Genomic DNA, 18,838 nt, shown 5'->3' with positions numbered 1-18,838 from the left:
CACAGAGGCCTGATCTGAGGCGTGTGTGTGTGTGTGTGTGTGTGTGTGTGTGTGTGTGTAGGACGACAAGCTTTATTTCCCACCTCAAGGAACACAGATCTGGGGTGTGGGACGCTGCAGCCTCCGATATGCCCAGTGAGGTGAGAAGGGCAGCGCAGTGACCCTCTAGCCCGCCCCTCCCCGGTCTGGCTGGAGCCCCTCCAATGCCTGCCCGTTCCCTGGCGGGTATGGTCTCCTTCCCTTTGCCGCCCCCCGCCACCATACATACACATACACAGCCACCTTGGGGTCTTGCCCCCCACCCACCTGGGGGGTCTCACCCCTCCCCACATAGCCATCTTGGGGCCTCACCCCCCCACACACAGCCACCTTGGGGCCTCACCCTCCTTTCCTTCACACACATAGCCACCTTGGGGCCTCACCCCCCCCCACACACACACAGCCACCTTGGGGCCTCGTCCCCCCCACACAGCCATCTTGGGGCCTTGTCCCCCCCACATAGCCACCTTGGGGCCTCACCCTCCTTGCCTGCTCCCCCACACATAGCCTCCTTAGAGGCTCAACCCACCTACGGAGGGAGACTGAGCACAGGAGTTGGCACAGACAAGGCTGAGAAGGTGCAGGCCCAACCCTGGCCTGGAGCTCCCACCCACTGCCCCACACCTCCCAGGGGAGAGGGCACCATGCCAGCAACAGCCACGCTGGGGAGATGGGGCAGGGTTTAAGGCTGAGTGTCCAGGAGCAGGGGGCACGCAGGCCTCAGTTAAAAAATCGCTCAAGGCCTATTCCAGAATCCAGAGTCCAGCAGCATAGGGTGCTGGCCATCATGCAGGCGCACCAAATCACTCATATGCTGGTGCTGACACCCCAAAGAAGGTCTTCATTCAGCAACTGTGGCTTGAGCACGAATCCAGAGCCACGCACTGCTGCGACAGCCTTAGCCCGGGGTCACGTGTCAAAGGGCTGGACACAGCTTACCACCTACTGAGGGGGTCTAGGTGGCAGACCAATGCGTGCCTCAGCCCCAGGGTCTGAAAACTGCCTGCTGCAGGGTCGCATGATTGGGCTTCCAAGGGGAACAGCGGAAAACCGAACAAAAGGTCCAGCGAAAGACAAGTAGCAGGAGAAATCCCTCTGCAGGGGAGGAGGGTTGAGGGGTACAGAGATCAAAATGGGAGGGAAGAGCACAAGGGACGGGCTGATGGGTCACGGGGGCTGTGGTGGGGAGAACAGGGACCACACCTGAGGGGAGAAACCCAACAATCTGAGAACATACAAGGAAGTTAAGAAAATAAAAAAACGAAACTGCAGCAAGGGAAGAGACAGAAGCAGCAGGGACGCTGGGCTGAGGGGGCCAGAGCAGGCCTGCAGCAAGGTGGCGCTTCAGCAGCCCTGAAGGGGGAGGGAGGGAGGCAGCAAAGCAGGGGGTTCTGGGCGAGCACATTGGGCACAGAACACCCCCAGGAGGGGACAGAGGGCAGCAGGGCGGAGGAGGGTCAGAAAAGCCTAGTCCGGCGGGGAGGGTGGGGTGCACAGGGCTTTCCAGGTTCCAAAGAAGTCTTTGTTCTTTTTGAGCAAGGATGGTGTTGGGGGCTGGGGTGAGGGGCACAGAGAGGAGCAGATGTGGGAGCTAACGCCTGGCAGGGACTGCGGACTCTGAGGACAGGCTGGGGGCAGGGGCCACCTGACGCTCGGTTCTGCGTGACAGGTATGTGGCTTGAGCCAGAGTGACGGAGGCACAAGTGACGCGCCCAGTGCCAGCTACCTTCTGAAGGTCAAGCCGACCTGAGTGTTAGCATTGGAGGGGAGGGCTGGGGACACAGGGCGGAAAAGAGCAGTCAAAGATGACGCCGCGTGAACATGGCTGGGAGGGGAGATGGAGCCGACCTGGGACTTAGAGGTGCAAGGGCAACTTTGAGCCACCATGTGGGTCCTGGGCTGACCAAGTCTGGCACTCGGAAGAGGCTGACCATAGCTACCACTCTGGACGTTTCAAGTGTGGAAATTCTATTCATAGCCGAAGATTTGGGTAAGATAAGCAAAAGGAGCTGGATTTTAGAGAAGCAAAGCCGCCAGGAGAGAGCCCTGAAGGCTGCAGGGTGAGCTAAGGGTCGGAGCAGGAGAAGGCGCCAGTGGGGTAGGCCGGAGGGCCGAAAGCAGCGTTGGCCAGCGCGCCCGGCACAGAAGGTGAGGGTTCGGGGTCCCGCAGGCCCTTGGTGGCATCACGAATTTGTGGCTAGTTAGCAGGGGGAGGCTGAAGGGCTAGCTCTGGAGTTCTGCTCCTTGAGATGGTGGAGAGGGCCGAGGGAGGTGGAGCTAGAAGATTCGGGACCTGGCTGGGGAAGGAGGTAAGAGTCAGGGACCTCACGTGGGGGGTGGGAGAGGGCTGAAGACTGAAAGGCGGAGAAGGAGGAAGGGTCTGAGGAAGCTCTGTGGCTGTCTGTCTCCTTTGCAGGAAGAGCTCTGCCCTCGTGGGGAAGGGGACGCTCCCCAGCCATGCCAGTGGGCATCGGCAGTGAACGTGCGGAACAGGTACATCTACGCAGCCCAGCCGGCGCTCAGCAGGGTCCTCGTGGTGGACGTTCAAGCCCAGAAAGTCCTCCAGGTATATCTCTACAGGAGTGGGGGGATGCCCGGTTCTGGGGTACAGTCTGCCACAGACTTTGCTTTCCGCACACTCCCCAGAGCCCACGGAAGGTGGTCAGATTCAGGGGCAGAGATGATTTGAGTGCCATCACTCAGCAGACACGTTTGCTGTCTGGACAAGCGCTTGGCTAGAGTTTAGCAGAGCCCTGTGGATGAGCAGTCGCATCTAGAAGCGGAATTCAGTCGGGGAAACAGGAAGGACAGGGGAACTTTAAGCTGACCTTTCCTCAGGAGGGGACCAGACCCTGAGAGCTACATGTTCTGCGTGACTTTCTGTCCTGTTAGTCTGTCAGCTACGGGGACGTGTGTAAAGTCACCCACTGAGGTCTCTTTTCCAGGGGAGGGGAGACTTGTTTATTCTCGCAAAGTACCCCACCCTGTCTCCGGCAGAGCTTCTCACCTGAAACCCTACTGCTGTCTACTACTACAGTTTAGCTAAATCGGATTTATTTCGACGAGGTGCCTGCTATGATTTGTTCACCCTTCCACTTTCACACCTTTGTGTTCGTATCCTTAAGGCAATCTGTAGTCTCGCAGGGATTGGGTTCTGGTTTTTATCTGGTGTGATAGTCTTGCTCCTTTACCCAGTTGCTGATCCTTTATGTTGTTTTATGATGAACCTGAGTATTACCCTCTTTATATCTGTTCTGACTAGGGGCTTTAGAGATTCTTAATCTTTCATTGGATTGGGAAATTCTCAGCAATTCCTTCAAGTCACATCTATTTTACTGTCTTATTCTCCCTTTGCTCATCTTTGGGAAGTCTGTTTCACAAAGAAAAGAAGAAAGTTAGACCATCCCATTCCTACATGTCTGTTTCCTTACTTTCCGTCCTTTTTAAACTCTAAAAAGATTTTATTTATTTTCTATAGACAAACTAGGGTGTAGGCCAGAGGTGTGGGGGGGGAGGGGTGGGTGAGAGGCTTCACCAGAGACAGAGCGGGGAGCAGAACAGGCAGATCAACGAAGTACACTGCTGAGAGGAGCAGCGGGGAGACAGGAGAGGTCTGCGGCGCCATGTGGGTCAGCTCCCCAGCTGGGTATGGGGCCTTTGCAGTGATAGCACTGAAACAGCCCGTAGGCCACCAGGAGGCCCCTTTTTAATCTCTATTTCAATTTGGTTATGTTCTACCAACCTGTCTCTTAGTTCATTACTCTTCTGTGTATCTGAAAGGGATTCAACAAAATCTACCATTAATTTCTTAACACAGGTATTGCTTACTTCACTTGTAGAATTTCTGCTTAACTCCCTGTATCGTTCAACAAAGAGTAGAAAGTGAACCCCTTTAATCATGTACTTAGTTGAAGACTGAGTCAAGATTTTTGTAGAGTTTCCTCTGGCTTCCCCCCACTCCTAGCCTGAGGGTGCAGCACCCCCCCACCCCAGTTCCTAGCTGACCGCCTTGCTTCCCCTGTCCATGTCTCTGCTCCTCAGTAACTGAGGCTGTGGGAACTCTGTTCTGATTTTTCCTTCCTCTCTGAAGTCTGCTCTGCATTACCTCAAGATGAGAACATGAAATATGACAGGAGGTGAAACAGGTTAGAAAGAACCAGTCCAAACCTTAGGAGAATGTTGCTGTGGGAAGGGAGGAAAACGGGTGGCTGGGGGAGACGTGTAGTCAAGAGGAATTTTGTTAGAGATGAAACACAAGAAAAGTAGATGCAGGACCCTGACTGAGTCACGGAACAGGGCCAGATCCTGAAGTCTCTGGTAAATGAGAGGAAGGGGCTAGAGAAAAGAATTGGAGGTGGGGGGGGGGAGCAGGTGAGGGGAGCGGGGGATGGGGGGCACTAGAGAGAAACAGCCTCCCTGTGAAGCTTCAAGGGATCAGAGGCTTTAATTAGAACAAGAAATCAAAAAGGCATCTTCAAAGGTGGGGCTGAATGGAGAAGAAATGTATTTTAGCAGGGAGCACGGTGGGAAAGGAAGAGTCAGTTCAGTCAGTGCAGGTGAGCGCCAGAGGCTTGAGGAATGACTTGGGGCCTCAGGATGTGGTGGAGAGTTGTATCCCATCCCGGGGAGGATGCAAGGAGGTCAGGCGACTAGGAGCAGCCAGGAGGCTGCGTGGCCGAGTCAAGAGAATGCCCAGACAGAAGAGTGCCCGCGTGGTCTACTGCTAGGATGTCCAGTGAGAGGAGGCTGGCAGAGTGACCTCTGAATCCGCCAGAACAGCTGCAGCAGTTCAGTGGGGCCACAGATGGGGGGGAGGTGGGGGCAGGACGTTAGGGAGGTGACCTGGGGACTCCATAGCCAGACTTTTGAGACTTTCAACTACAGGAAATTTTCAGGCAGGCGAACAGCGTATTGACCCCGTATTTTACGTCTCTGAGAACAAACCCAGAGGCAGGCTTCTGCTGCGGGTGCCAGGCTCCCCCACCCAGGAGTGGCCAAAACCACCCCCAGCTTCTGTAACAGTGATGACCAATTCGCCACTCTTTCTTTTCAAGTCCATAGGTGTGGACCCTCTGCCCACTAAGCTGTCGTACGACAAGTCGCATGACCAGGTGTGGGTCCTGAGCTGGGGGGACGTGCACAAGTCCCGGCCCAGTCTCCAGGTATGTGGAGCACGTGCAGGCTGGCATCACCCCACAGCAAAACAGAATGCCTCCCACTTCCCTATGGGCTGATCATATATCAGTGTACATCCCTAAAGGCAGGAGAGAGCCTTGGGCCGGAGGCCCCACAGGCAGACCTGCTGTTAAAGACAGTGACACTGAGCCTGTGGCTGCTGGCCCTACATACGCAGGACAGACAGGTGTCGTGGGGCAGGGGCCAAGCATGGAGGCGGCCCTGGAGTCCAGCAGAGATGGGGCTGCCTTCACCTCAGGCTGGAGAACAACATTAGCAAATAAGAAGGAAGCTGCTATGCCCGTAAATGAAAGTGCCTGGGCCGAGTGCGAAGACAGGATGCCTTCACGATTCGCCTACAGACAAACCTACCTGCTGCAGCTGCACTTTGAGCCACAGCTCTGCACTGCCTCCTGGGCAGAGCCTGGGCCCAGAGACCTGTGAAGGTCTCCCCTCCACCATCCAGGTGCTGCCTTTGCCCAGCTCAGCCTCTCTCACCAGGGAAGCAGAGGGCTCAACATTCCCGATGCACAGTAGTTCACTACAGTGTCTGGGGCTGCCGGGGGTTAACGTTACTCTCAGAATCTCATTTGAGAAGATGAGCCAAGCTCACCATGTTCCAGAGACAGGGAGGAGCCCAGGGACACCTGTGTCCACGGAAGCTACCTCCAGAGACCGACGGCCGCCCACCGGCCTCCTTACCCCACACCACAGACACTTCAGCCCTATACTAGGATTATGCCAATCACTTCGCAGATGCCATCATCCTCAGTGAGCTGAAAGCAAGCCGGGGAGGGGGGGCTAAAGCCAGAATAAAGGCCATTCAGAACCTAGTACAAACCCAGAAAAAAAGTAGTACATTTTGTCCGTCCCTCTGGCCACTCAGGATTCATGGCACTTCAGGATTTGTGGACAGGGGCCACCAAAAAATTTCTCCTGTAAACTAAAAATTAGGAAAATCTCCCAATTTTACACTGCTTTAGAGGCACTGAAAACCGCATGCCTTGGACTTGTGGGACTACTGGGCTACTGGGAATCATGATTGTAGCCCAAGATAGAGAGAAAGAAAACCACTCTCAAATCACAGAAGAGACGGAAGTTTCAGGCGTTCCGTCAACAGAAGTTTAAAAAGAGAGTTGGAATGAAGTCAGACATTAAATAAATTTGGAATGAGGTTTCCAAGATGAAGAAATACCTAATCACGCAGATTAAAAGGGACCTGCAAGTCCCAGGCTTGACTGTGAGAAATGGCGCACCTATGCCCTTCCTGATAAACTCCTAGAACTCGAAAAGTTTACAAATTCCAAGTCAGAAAGTTCAAGTTACCTGGAAAGGAGCAAATCGATTGGACTAGTCCTCTGCGACGATAGCTGGCCGAGCCTGGAATCACAGGGCGTCCTCTCCACATCCGAGGGCTGAAATCCAGGAGTCCCACTGCCAGGGAGGAGTTTACCTGTCAGGACAAAAGAAAGGTAAGGAGCTGCAAGGACCGAGAGCCCTGGGTCACAGACCTCCGCTGAGGAGCAGGCCCTCAGGCCCCTGGACGAGACTTCACAGCCCAGAGGAGGCCCTGAGTCACACCCAGAGAAGGGCCACGCTGCAGAGATGATGTCTGGACATGTGCAATTCGGCTCAGTGAGGACATGTAGATTGCGAGACGCACGGAAAGAAAACTGCAGCCCCGGGCTGTGAGTGAAGATTAGTTATTTCAGTGAAAGATTAGAGAGTGGTGGAAAGAAGAGAGAATAAATACTCAAAAATGTCATCCTCGTGGTATAAGGAAGGAGTGACAGTGAACAAAAAGACAGGCTTGAGTGGTCATGTTATTATCAGACGAGGTGGAATTTAAGGTACACTAAATACTGTGAAAAGAGAGAACTAGCCTCAGCAAGCAGTAGTGACTGAGATACCAGGAGAGCCAGATTTAAAATGCACTAAGGGTCTCCATGCCAACGAGAACAGATAATATGGGAAAATCACCTAATTGTATGAAGGACACTGGATTCAATACATCTGTTTGAAATTACCCACCAAATAGTTATGTGGGTTTGTTTTTGTTTTTTTTTTCATGACAACTGACACAGACGTAATAGGTGTATTACCTGATAATCAGACATAACTAAAATGTGACTAAGTAGATTTCACCCTTAGCTAGCTAGCTCTGAGATCCAAGGAGGAATTAAAAGGAAATCACGAGGAAACTTTCTCCTGAAGCAAAGTTCTGCATGAAAAGTATTTGGATTCTCAGCATCTGCAAAGGGAGAATTTGCAGGCTTTGATGTTTAAAGAAATTTAGAAAGAACAAAGTGAGGAGTGAGGAGTTAATAAATGTAATAGGAACAACACAAAATGAACAGTAAATTCAGACACAGATGACTCCTCCCCAAGTCCAGTGGGTGCGGAAGGGCTGTTACTCCAGGACAGGAAGACAGAAGAAATCAGGAAACACTGTCCTGTAACACTGTGGTGGCAAAATGTAACACTCAGAAACAGATGATTGCTTACAAGGCGTGGGCAGATACCACAAGCGACCTAAGCAAAACAAGAACCACAGATGAGCTTTATCACACTTCAATACATATAATATGGAACTTTAATATTATCTGAGTTATCGCATCATATAGATAACTTTAATTATGTGAGTTATCCCAGACTACTGGGAAAATGTATAAGCTCCCTTATTTTAAAGAGCCAGTTTAATTGCAATTATAGCAAGTGATTCGAAGTAATACAAAGTAACTAGTGTAATCCAGGTATGAATACAGAGGTGAAAGTGTAGACAGGCTACTCGAGGGAGGTCGAGGGTGCCAGCACCTCAGTGTTGGGACTGGGAACAAACTCAGGCCTTCAGTCAACACTGTCCACAGCACAGACGCCAACCTATGACATTGTCCGTTCATGCCGAAAAAACAAATGCAGCACACGTTCTTAATTAAAAGGAAAAAAAACTAAAAATAGGAATAGAAAGAGATTCCTTAAATACAGCGCAGGCTGCGTCCCAGAAACCAAGAGCAAATTTTGCCTACGTGACAGAGCAGGAAAAGCACGTTCACTAACACCAGGAATTAGACCATCATTGGAAAGCCTGGGAAGTGCTCTAAGACAAGAAAATAAATAGACCGAACGAGCCTAACTTCATCACTGCGGTGAGGGGAAGGGTGTCGGGGTGTGCCCACACCTGGGAGCCGTGCCCCGACTCCTGTTACCTCGTGTGAGAGGTGTGGAAATGTGAACCAAAAACCACACAACCGTGTGTTTTGACCCAACAGCCTGACTTCTCAGAACTTATCCGAAGGCCATGGTCGTGGCTGTGGGTAAGGATTTATTTAGCTTGGCCCCAATGATGCTTTGCAAACACAATATAGCATCAACAGTCATAGCCCAGTGTCTCTCAGCACCCTACACTGAGGGGTGGGTTCACTTTTGCACTATGACAACATGGAGGTGTCCTGAAGTGAGGCTCACTCCCCCTAGGCCTCCCCCAAGCTGCCACTTTGAACCTTCCGCATCGTCTTGAACCCCGCTCCACACTCTGGCTCCCAGCAGGCCCAGCTGGGACCCGCTTCTCAGTCCACCCTACCTGAACTATCTCCCGTGCTCCCCCGTGTCACTTCTCAGCTGGTCTCGTCTGCCCAGAGGGGGACGCTCAGCCTTCCTGACCCCACACTGACGTGGCCTGCCGTCCAGCCATGCAGACATCTCTGAGCCCAGTCTAGCCAGAAATCGAGGCGCTAGCAGTCAGCCCTGGGCAGAGACACCGGCCAAGAAGGAACTTGTGACTGGCAGAGGCGTGAGCGTGTGGTACCCACATCGGGGTTCTGAATGGTGCTGGAGTGATCTCTGAATGTGGGGTCAGTGGTGAAGTGAGACCGACCCTGACCGCTGGCATCCTGCAGTCTTCTTCTTGATGACAAGCGAAAGGGACAGCAATGTTGGCGTAGCTCCTTGGGATTCTCCAGCATTTTCCCCTGGACCCTCTGAGAGCAGCCATTTCCTCACGCGGATACTTTAACTCCCAGATCGCTAAGCTTTTCTCTCCAGGACTTGCCATGAAAGTGTCATCTGGCCATTATTTTTTCTTAATCACAGGAAAGTAGTCTCGTAGAACGTTAGACCCCGAGACGGGCTGCATCACTCCAGGCCGGCACTCTGCCCGCTGGCCCCGGGAGGGAAGCTGTTCCCACAGACACACACCTCCAACCTGCCCGAGGCAGCGGGCCAGGTGCTGTTTGTTCTGTGATCAAAGTCAAAGCCAGGAGGCAACCCCACTCTTCAGCGGTGGTGGTGTCCAGAGCAGCCACCACGCGAATCTCACCGGAAGCTAGAGACATCTGGGAGCTTCCTCCAGTGCCTGTGGCCACAGTCCCGTGAGCAGGACAAGCATCTCACTGTCCTGTCCAGCCTGCAGCCTCTGCTCCTTTCCTGCTGAGTCTGGGCTTGTCCTTGAGACCCTCAAGCCAAAACTCCCCCAAGCGGACGAGCTTCTCCTTTGACTCAGAACGGCCTGATGACCTACCGTCACACCACCCTGAGTGCACCTCATCTTGTCGGATCTCGGAAGCTAAGCCGGGTCGGGCCTGGTTAGTACTTGGAAGAGAGAGAGGCCTGTCGAGGGGAAACGGCGCAGGACTTGGAAACTGGCAAGCCTGTGCCGAGTCAGGGCACTGAGGCTGCATGGGTGTCGCCTGCCTGCCCGTGGCGAGGGGGAAAGCCCAGCCTGACCAGACCGAGAGGGGCTTCCGGGCGACCACACAAACGCCCCGTGCAGCCCTGGGCTCAGCGTGACACACACACACACACACACACACACACACACCCTACAGGGACACACACACACCCACCCCCTACAGGGACACACGCCAGGGACGGTCCCAGTCACTTCCCGCCAAGACCACAGAGAAGAAGGCGCCACTAGGAGACAGGTGGCCACGCTCTGTCACCACCAATGTGCGTGACACACACACGGCCTGACTCCCCTTCTCACGGCAGATTCCCTCTGGGCAGCAGGAGCTTCTCTCCAGCATTCTGACTGCAGGGCCGGCCGACAGCATGACCAGCGTCTGTGACGGAGCCCTGGGGGCTGCAGGCTGCTCTGACAGATCATGGAGCCCGGCTCTCAAGAAGGCCCCCAACAGCGGGACGCCGCAGGGATTCCCACCAAGTAGGAATTATCAAAGGAAAATGACGAAGCAGTGAATAACGTACCGTTTCACATCTTTGTTAGTAAAAGCGCTTTTCCCATGGTGGGCCAGGTGCTGAACGGTGGGGTCCCCTGAGTAGAACCAGGCTTCAGTCTAGGGCCCTCCCCACAGAGCACCCACGTCCCCGCTCTGCTCCCTGGAGGCTCCCGGCCTCCACGTCCTGGACTTCCCCACCCCACTTGCCCACCCTCACGCCCCAGCAGCTTGTCTACTGGGGGCTTCACCGGGGTACACGCCTGGCTCTGGTGAGCAGCCCCCCGAGATGGGCACCACAGGACTCCCGCTCTGTGTTCTAGGTGATCACAGAAGCCAGCGCTGGCCAGGGCCAGCGTCTCCTCCGCACGCCCTTTGCAGGAGTGGAGGATTTCTTCATCCCCCCGACAAACCTCATCATCAACCACGTCAGGTGAGACCAGCGCCACGCGGCAACACAGCCCTGCGGGGTAGCCTCGCCTGGGGGGCCCCTCTCTCCTCTCCACTCCTGGGCTGGTGGTGGAGCCCAGAGGAAGGGCCCTTGCCCTGGTCTTTCTTTCGTAGTGTTACAGGAGGCACCTCACTCCTTAATGCCTTTAGCAGCCAGTGAGGTCCGGGAGCCGCCTCCTCAAGGTTAAAGCCATGGGAGAAAGAAGGAAGCGACAGTGGTTAATCAAACACCCTCTCCTTGCTGGGCACAAAAAATTAAGAGGTGATCTCGGCCCCTTTCGCAGATGAAGAAACTGCGGTTCAGAGTAGTTGGCCCAGTCAGGAATCCGTGGGGTAGGACAACGGTGAAGCCAGGCCATTCAGCCTCACCACGATAGGGCACCCCATGGTTCCTCTAGGAGCCCCCAGAGTAGCCGTGGGGGGGCCCAGAGGACCAAGCCTGCTGCTTCCCTGGTTTGCCACCGCCCCAAAGAACAGCCGAGGCCTCCGCCGCCGGTCTCCCCAGCCCACCCGCTAGTCATTCAGAGAAGCCCGGCGGCTGTCTGTGAAGGCCCCGCTGCCGGGAGACTGGGCCCTCTGTGGCGCCCAGCCCCAAACATCCTCGGGCACCACCGGTGCCGCCCTTCAGCCTGATACCAAACACCTTTCTCCAGGAAGACAGGACTCATTTCTCAGCCCACGCCACAGCATGCCGCCCACGCAGGGCTTGTTCAAGCAGGACTCGCCCACTCCACCAAGGAAGAAAATAAGCACTTCCCGACACCCCACACACCCCGAGGGTGCCCGGGGAGAGCCTTGGAGGTGACTCTAGACGGGAGACCCCTCGACGCTGCTTTGTTCAGGCAGCAGTTGGGCACTGCAGAGGGGCTGGAGGGCCTGCACGCGGCCGGGCACCAAGTTGCCCTCCACGTGGGGTTTCTCTGCTGCTCTTCCACTCGGGCTCTGAGGGTGCTTGAAAGCGCTTTCAAGTGGGAATTTTCCCCACTCCGAGGCAGTTATTCAAGTGAAAACTGCGGAGGGGGTCGTACTCCGTTTCTCTAAGAGAACGTGGTGCCAAGGCCTCTCTCTGCGGGCAAAGGATTTGGGCGAGCCTGTCACGCGCAAGGGGTCCTGCCTGGGGTCAGACCTTCCTGCAGCTTGCAGCCAGCCACGCAGGGGCCGTCACAAAGCCCAGATGCGAGGGGCCACCCCGTACCGAGCTGGCTCCCTCCTAGGAGCCAACCTGCCCTGCAGCCCCCCATGGAAACTGGGGCTCCGGAGGCAAGCGCGTGGCCCAGGGCTGCAGCTAAAGCTGTCTGGTGCGGCTGTGTGGGCTAATGGGTGGGCCCCAGCCCCCACGCCTGGCCAGAGGCAGCCCTCCACTCCCTCTACCCCCCGCATCCGGAGCGCCACTAGGACAGCGGTTCTCATTTGTCCTCAAGTTCTCACGCTGCACTTTGCCCAGAAAACGGCCAGGACAGGCTGTGCTGCCATGGACAGGCAGGTGGCCCACCGTCCTCTCTCCAGCTCAGGCAGGCCCTCTGCTCCCCAACTGGCTTGGGGTGCAGGGAGGAGGCGCGCAGGCTTCCCAGGAGGGCCCGGGGCTTTGCAGGCTCTTTTAGCCCCTGCTTCACGCTTCTGAAGAGTGTTTGTAACACGACCACAGCCCTGGCGGGAAGGTAGATACTAACAGGCTACTAGATCACTGAGCGGTGACCCGGCAGGGAAAGAAAACGGGCGGATCGTGAAAGAGGGGTGCCAGGCCGCGGCCCTGCTCTCTGACCTCCCTTCTCCCCCTCCCAGGTTTGGCTTCGTCTTTAACCAGTCTGATCCTGTTGTCCACAAAGTCGACCTGGAAACCTTGATGCCAGTCAAGACCATTGGCCTGCAAAGCCACCGCTGCGTGCCCCGGGCCATGGCCCACAGCCACCTGGGCGGCTACTACTTCGTGCACTGCCGCCAAGACACCCCCTCTCCCGGCGCCCCGCAGCTGCTTCTCGACAGCGTCACGGACTCCGTGGTGGGCCCCAACGGCGACGTCGCCGGCACCCCACACACGTCCCCCGACGGGCGCTTTGTCGTCAGCGCCACTGCCGGCCCCCGACTGTATGTGCAGGAGATCACCGTGCGGGGGGAGATCCAGACCCGCTACGTCCTGCAGGTCGGCCAGGCCGTCTCGGACGTGGCGTTCCAGCACTCCTTCACCGAGGGCGATCAGTACTACGTCTACGCCTCCCTGCAGGCGGCTCCCGACCTGCTCTTCCTGGAGCTGTCCACGGGGAAGACGAGCCTGCTCAAGGACTTGAAGGAGCCGCCCTCAGGGCCGGGCCAGCCCTGGGGAGGACCCCGCAGGCCGGTGAGGGACAGCGGGCTGTTCGGTCAGTACCTCCTCACGCCGGCCCAGGAGTCGCTGTTCCTCATCAACGGGAGACAAAACGCACTGCGGTGTGAGGTGTCAGGCGTTAAGGGGGGGACCACGGTGGTGTGGGTGGGCGAGGTATGAAGGCGTCCCGAGCCGAGCCCCGGGCCAAGGAGCACCGAGTCCCGACACCGCAGCCCCAAGCAGGCGCACTGTACATTTTTTACGGACAAAAGCAAAAACCTGTATTCGCTTTATGGTTCAACACTGGTCTCCTTGCAAGTCTCCTAATCTAAGGTATGCGCTGCTAACAAGATTGGGGTTTTTTCATTAGGAAGTATGATTTATGCCTTGCGCTACGACGAGAACGCACAGGCCGTGTAAAGGGATCATTTCTGTGCCCGGCCCCACGCCATGTTTCCTGGGAACGCCGTGGAACGAGAGCTCCTGCTCAGCAGGCCGACACTTCTGCCGGTTGCCTTCGCGTCGTCACCCACCGGAACCGCCAGCCCCAGCTGGACCTCCCCGCCGGGAGGGGCCGGCGCCGGGAGCGGGGCTCCCTCCTGCCCTGAGAACCACCCCTGCCCTGGCTCGGGCCTCCTCGCTGCTTCACAACTGCTTCTTGCTTTTCGTTCCGAACCATGTTGACTTGTAAGCCTGAGGGAGAGCCAACAAGACTTACCACATCTTGGGGCACGGGGAAATCACTCACTTTATTTTGGAAACTGATTAAAAAATAATTTTTTATAATCGCCAATGTGAGTCAGCAGAAAGACACTCTGCGAAGTCCAGCTGTGTTCTCCCCTGCCTTAGGCCGGGGCTCTGAGTCACACCCCGTACCCCACAGCCAGAAAGAAGACAATGGTCAGCAAAGAATAACGGTCCTCTGAACCACTGACACCCCGACGTGCAGATCAGGCCACACCCTGAAAGACTCCATGCTGGGTTGGGACACCAAGATATCAGGACAAACCCTGTGTGCCTGCTTTTCACCACTGAGAGGAGACATTTTCGTAGCCAACCCCAGAACCCCACATTCGGGGCAGACTGGGCTCGACTGGCCTGGCGATGTGTAGATGGCCCGCAGACAAAGACCGCCAGAGTCCACACAGAAACCCCCCGACCAAGACTGGGCTAGGCCACCCCTTCTATAGACCACTTTCTTTCCTGTCGGTGGCCCTCCCACTTGGCTCCAACCCCTCAGGCCCTGCATCTTCACGACCTGGCCAGAGTAGTGCCATGTTTCTTACACCAGGCCGCTCTCTCCTGCACATCCACTCCAACACTCCAAACCAGAGGGCTGGGGCTGGCCGGCAGCCGCAGGTAAACTTGCAGTTAGCACCTCCGCCAGCCCTGCACAGACAGCCGGGGCCTGGGGGTCTCGGGAGACTGGGCTCCCCGAACACCCCTGTTTCTCTCAGTCGCCTCAGTGGCCGAGACACATCGATGCTTTCTGGCTCAAATGATTGTGTGGGGAGAGGGGCCCCTTCACCAGCCCAAGTGACCATGATTTCCTGTGCTGTCCAGGGGTGACCCCGCCCAGGGAAGGAGACCTGGCCCCTGCCTCATCACCACACGGCTCCTTTCAGCCCCCTCCCCCCCCAACACCCCCCCAGCCCACAATTCCTGAGCTCAGCCACCCTCTGTGTGCCTCACGCCTCCAGACCCCCAGGAGTGTGCCCACACGTGTACATTCATATTTTTTGGATATTTTGAAGGTGAAATAGGTAGAAGAAGGTTGAGGAACCAACCTCTAAGCCCATCCTTTGGCTCCCCGGTGGCCGGGGTGGAGGGCTGATACATGTCTCCCTTCCTTTTGATCCCTGCCTCAGTATCCTGACACCTGTACTCCCAAACTTACTCACCAGAATTCTCCAACTTTCATGACCCTTTGGAAAAATCTCCCTGGCAGAACGAGTCTCTGAGCTGAAGTAAGGAAAAGCCCAGCAACCACGGAGCTGGTGGGCTGACCCCCAGGTCCCAGGTTCCCCCAAGGCCAGCCCTGGCCCAGCCTCCACCCCCGTCGCCTCCACCGCGTCTGATCCTTCTCCACCATTCCTCCCCCTTCGGAGTGTGAAAAGCAGAGCTGCCTCTCACTGTCCTCGCTGCACAGTTACTGGACATGTCCACCTGTCACACACAGTGGGGGTGGAACAGGAGACCCAAGGCCAGGAGTCCACGTCAGAGGTCTCCATACCGGGAGGCGAACTCACAGCCCGGAGGGGAGGTGCCTGCTGCTCCTCCCGGACTACTCCCCAGAGGCTGCCGGGCTGTCCCGGGCGCCCCAACCTGAGGACTCACCTGGCCGGGGGAGGCCCCGCGGCCAGCGCAGAAGACGACCACCAGCAGACACTTCACTCCAAAGAAGAACCCGTTTTACCGAAAGAACCGCCCAGGAGTCACTAACATCAGGAACCTGCTATTTCACAAGCACTGGATTTGGAAATATAAATTTCACAAAAGTTCAACAGATTTTTTTTTTTTCTAGAATAACCACAAATAATCAACACCTGTGGGATGTTAACGCTGTGCCGTGACGGCCTGGGCAGCGAAACCTCCTCTGACCTCACGGAGGTTCTGGGTCCAAAATCCCACCTGGCCTCCACCGACGGATGGGAGGGAGGAGGATCTGTCTGCTGCTGGGTCACTGTGTGGACAACACGCCGTGGCAGCCCCGACCCAGCGAGCCCTCGCCACGACTGGCCCAGTCACCGGCGGGCCCTTCTGTTCCCCCCAAACACGCTGGGAGAGAGGCCTGTGAGTCCCGGCTGGGACCCACCACTGATAGCAGCTTCAGGACTCTTGAGCCAGAGACAGCAGCTCAGTCCCGGCCACCCCACCTCCGTCGGCTGGTTTCCCCTGTCCCTGCTCCACTGTGCAGAAAAGGGCTCCCAGCTCCGGGGACGCACCCTGGAGCGCAGCTTACAACCCCAAATAAAGCAGAGACCCTGCCTGTCGCCCAGAGACCCTGCCTGTCACTGCTGAGCAAGGAAAGCAGCTGGGTTCGCTCAGTGTGGCCACACTTCTCGTTTTCTGTTGACCAATAACCTGTGAACTAAAGGGGATTTCAGAACTGAGATGTGAAACAGATTCACTCTGGATCTATTTTTCTACAAGGGGCTTTAAAAGTAGCCGATTCATTTCTCACCACGTGTTTCATTCAGACACCCTGGATGCTGAGCCCTTGCCTCCCCCCGGCCGCCGCACCCTCCTCTTCGGAAGCCAGCACCCTGCTCCCTGCCCCCTCCGCCCCACCCACTGATCTACCTCACATTCTCCCTGCACCCAGCACCACCAGACCGCCCCCGTGCCAGGAGGCAAGGCACATGACACAGGTCGACGACTGAGGCACGGAGGCCTTTGCCAGCTGCCCCTGGGGACCCCTGCTCCCAAGGCAAGTGCGGTCACAGTCCACGGAGACACAGCTCCGTGCTGCCCCTAGAGGTCACTCGCCTGGAGCCAGGTGACCGAGACGAGCGAGAGCCCAGCCCTGATGTCAGGCAGAAGCAGAGCCCGTGCGTCTCAGCCAAGCCTCAGCCCTCTGCCATCTCCCTGCATCTGCATTTCACCCTGCCCTGCCTCCCCGCTCCCATGCTCGGGAGCCTGGCTGAGCCCCCATAACTCCAGGAGCACGGACCTGACCGCCACGCCGGCCCCCCCACGGTCTTTGCCACGCTGCTCCCCGGCCTCGGGGTCAAGAGGGAAGTTGCTCCTAGAGCCAGATGCTACTTTTTGCTTCCAGACTGGCATGTGGACAAAGCAGTTTTGTTCAAGAAAGTCACTAGCTGCCTTGGTTTCTCTCCAAATCACAGCTCACAGGCCAGAGGTGCCTGAAAGCATCCAGGGCGAGACAGACCGTGCCTGTCCCAAGGACAGTGCCTCGTAGCCACAAGGCCCCAAGTACCCGGTGGACCGTACACCACGTCCTGCTTTTGTCCCTACCGGGTCACGAGCCACATCACCTGAGCATCTCGTCAGGGCCGCAGGCTCTGCACCCCGCAGATCAGAGGGTGCAGCAAGCCCTGTTCCACGCATCCTCCTGAGCTGAGGGCAGCAGTGGGGCTTTAACCAGACACGATACTTTATGGGAAACAGGGAGGCAGGGGTTATCCTCCAAAATTCACAGTGAGGCCGCTGAAGCCGGTAGTGGAGCGCGTCGCATGTACGATTTTTTTTTTTTTTTGGACAAAGCCACAAATCACATACCACGCTTCCCAAGTCCACCTTGACCAGGGAGGGCCCCTCCCTTACCTCGTGGCCCCAGAGAACATGAGCATGCCCTGGAGGGCCCTCGCGGGTTTGGCTGCACTCCACAGAGCAATAACCGTGCCGCCCCCACCCGCCCACGCCGAGCGGCCCTCCCTGTCAGCGCGGGCAGTGAGCATCTGCCCTGGAGGGAGCCTCCCGGGGTCCAGAGCTTTGTTGATGAGGAAGGCGCTAAGTCGAGGCTGGCTCCCCGGGGCCCAAGAGCTAGGTCCCAGACGAGAACACTTCCTAAATCTAAACCTCCTCGCACTTCCTGGCGGCACCTGCCAGCTGCTTTCGAGTGAGGGCCAGCAGGCCTGCGAGCTGCCCACCCCGGGCCCTCGGCACACCCATCGGTGTCCCCCAGCCGCACCCTCCCTGTAGCTGGCCAGCCCCCTCCCACCCTGGCCAGGCCTGCCGGGTACCCCTCTGCTCCCCACGCTGCTCGGGCTGCCGGAAGGGAACACGACGACCCCACAGCAGAACCAGGCGTGGAGTCTTGCTGGTGGTCACATACACTGAGTCATGCTGTAGCGGAGCTGAATGACCCTCAAGGTGGAAAGCCACGCACACCACTTGTCCACGTCAGCCTCACCCTCCCCCACCTCAGAAAACTCTTGGATCTCTTCATGTCAAGGCAGAGTACATTATTTTGAGCAGTTGTGTGGACTCCAAAATATATTTTCTGTAATCACTGGTATTTCGCTAAAAGGCCTCCTGTAATTACTATACATGTGAATTTTTCCTTATTTATAAAATATATATAAATTATTTTTAATACATCAACTTTAGTAGAAATTTGTACCAACACAGTTAACTGTACGTGGCATTTGGAATAAGTTCGTGTTCAGTTGCCCTGTTCCCCAGTATCAGACACACCATGTATGTGCAGTGCCACTTGATATAAAGATGATTCGCAAATTATCACCAAGTAATGTCATTGTAAATGCTCTTTTTCTGAGGATTTTACAATAAAATCTGAGAAAAGTTATCTTTTTCTACCGCCAATCTGTGGACAGTTTCAGAGCGAGCCCTGATGGGGGAAAGAACCCTCAGGGGCTTGTCCCCATTCTCATTTGCCATTAGGGGTTCATGACAATCAAAGCGAAACAACCCCTGCTCTGGCCCTATGGCAGGACTGCTGGACAGATGGAGCCCCCAAGCCCATAGCCCCTCTCCCCACGTGTGAAAGGATCAGCTCCTAAAATACACAACTCATATCTGCTTCAAAACTTCTCATCGCTTCCTTATCCTGCCAGGCCTGTAAAATTCCCTCACACCCCAGACTGAAACCCAGTCTTAACTCCAGTCCCTCTGGGTTCTCATTCTCAGAGACGTCCCACCTAGGGTGTGGGTCACCCACCAGCCACTAGATGGCGCACCCACCCCGTGTCTGGACTGTTTGGGGGCTGGAGGG

General features: G+C 56.2%; 1 protein-coding gene and 1 long non-coding RNA gene across 3 annotated transcripts in view; one reads left to right on the top strand and one right to left on the bottom strand.

Moving 5' to 3' along the window:
* The window catches only part of FSTL4 (follistatin-like 4), a 348,602-nt gene extending 334,878 nt beyond the window's left edge, over positions 1-13,724 (top strand). Inside the window, exons 12-15 of the mRNA XM_004686719.2 lie at positions 2,456-2,605; positions 5,094-5,201; positions 10,712-10,821; positions 12,621-13,724. Coding sequence (XP_004686776.1) covers positions 2,456-2,605; positions 5,094-5,201; positions 10,712-10,821; positions 12,621-13,320 — 1,068 coding nt within the window. The 3' untranslated portion in view covers positions 13,321-13,724. The remainder of the gene's footprint in view (positions 1-2,455; positions 2,606-5,093; positions 5,202-10,711; positions 10,822-12,620) is intronic.
* LOC105853894 overlaps positions 1-15,686 on the bottom strand; it is a 30,033-nt gene extending 14,347 nt beyond the window's left edge. For both annotated transcript variants that reach the window (XR_001145653.1, XR_001145652.1), the window contains exons 1-2: positions 15,478-15,686; positions 6,541-6,667 (exon numbers count right to left, since the gene is read on the bottom strand). This is a non-coding gene — a long non-coding RNA (uncharacterized LOC105853894). The remainder of the gene's footprint in view (positions 1-6,540; positions 6,668-15,477) is intronic.
* Between the last annotated feature and the right edge of the window lie 3,152 nt (positions 15,687-18,838).

This window comes from Condylura cristata, unplaced genomic scaffold (genome assembly GCF_000260355.1).
Source record: "Condylura cristata isolate star-nosed mole 26May11 unplaced genomic scaffold, ConCri1.0 scaffold00021, whole genome shotgun sequence".
NCBI lineage: Eukaryota > Metazoa > Chordata > Mammalia > Eulipotyphla > Talpidae > Condylura > Condylura cristata.
The sequence above is the reverse complement of the archived record's forward strand: the minus strand, read 5'-3'. Positions and strand labels throughout refer to the sequence as shown.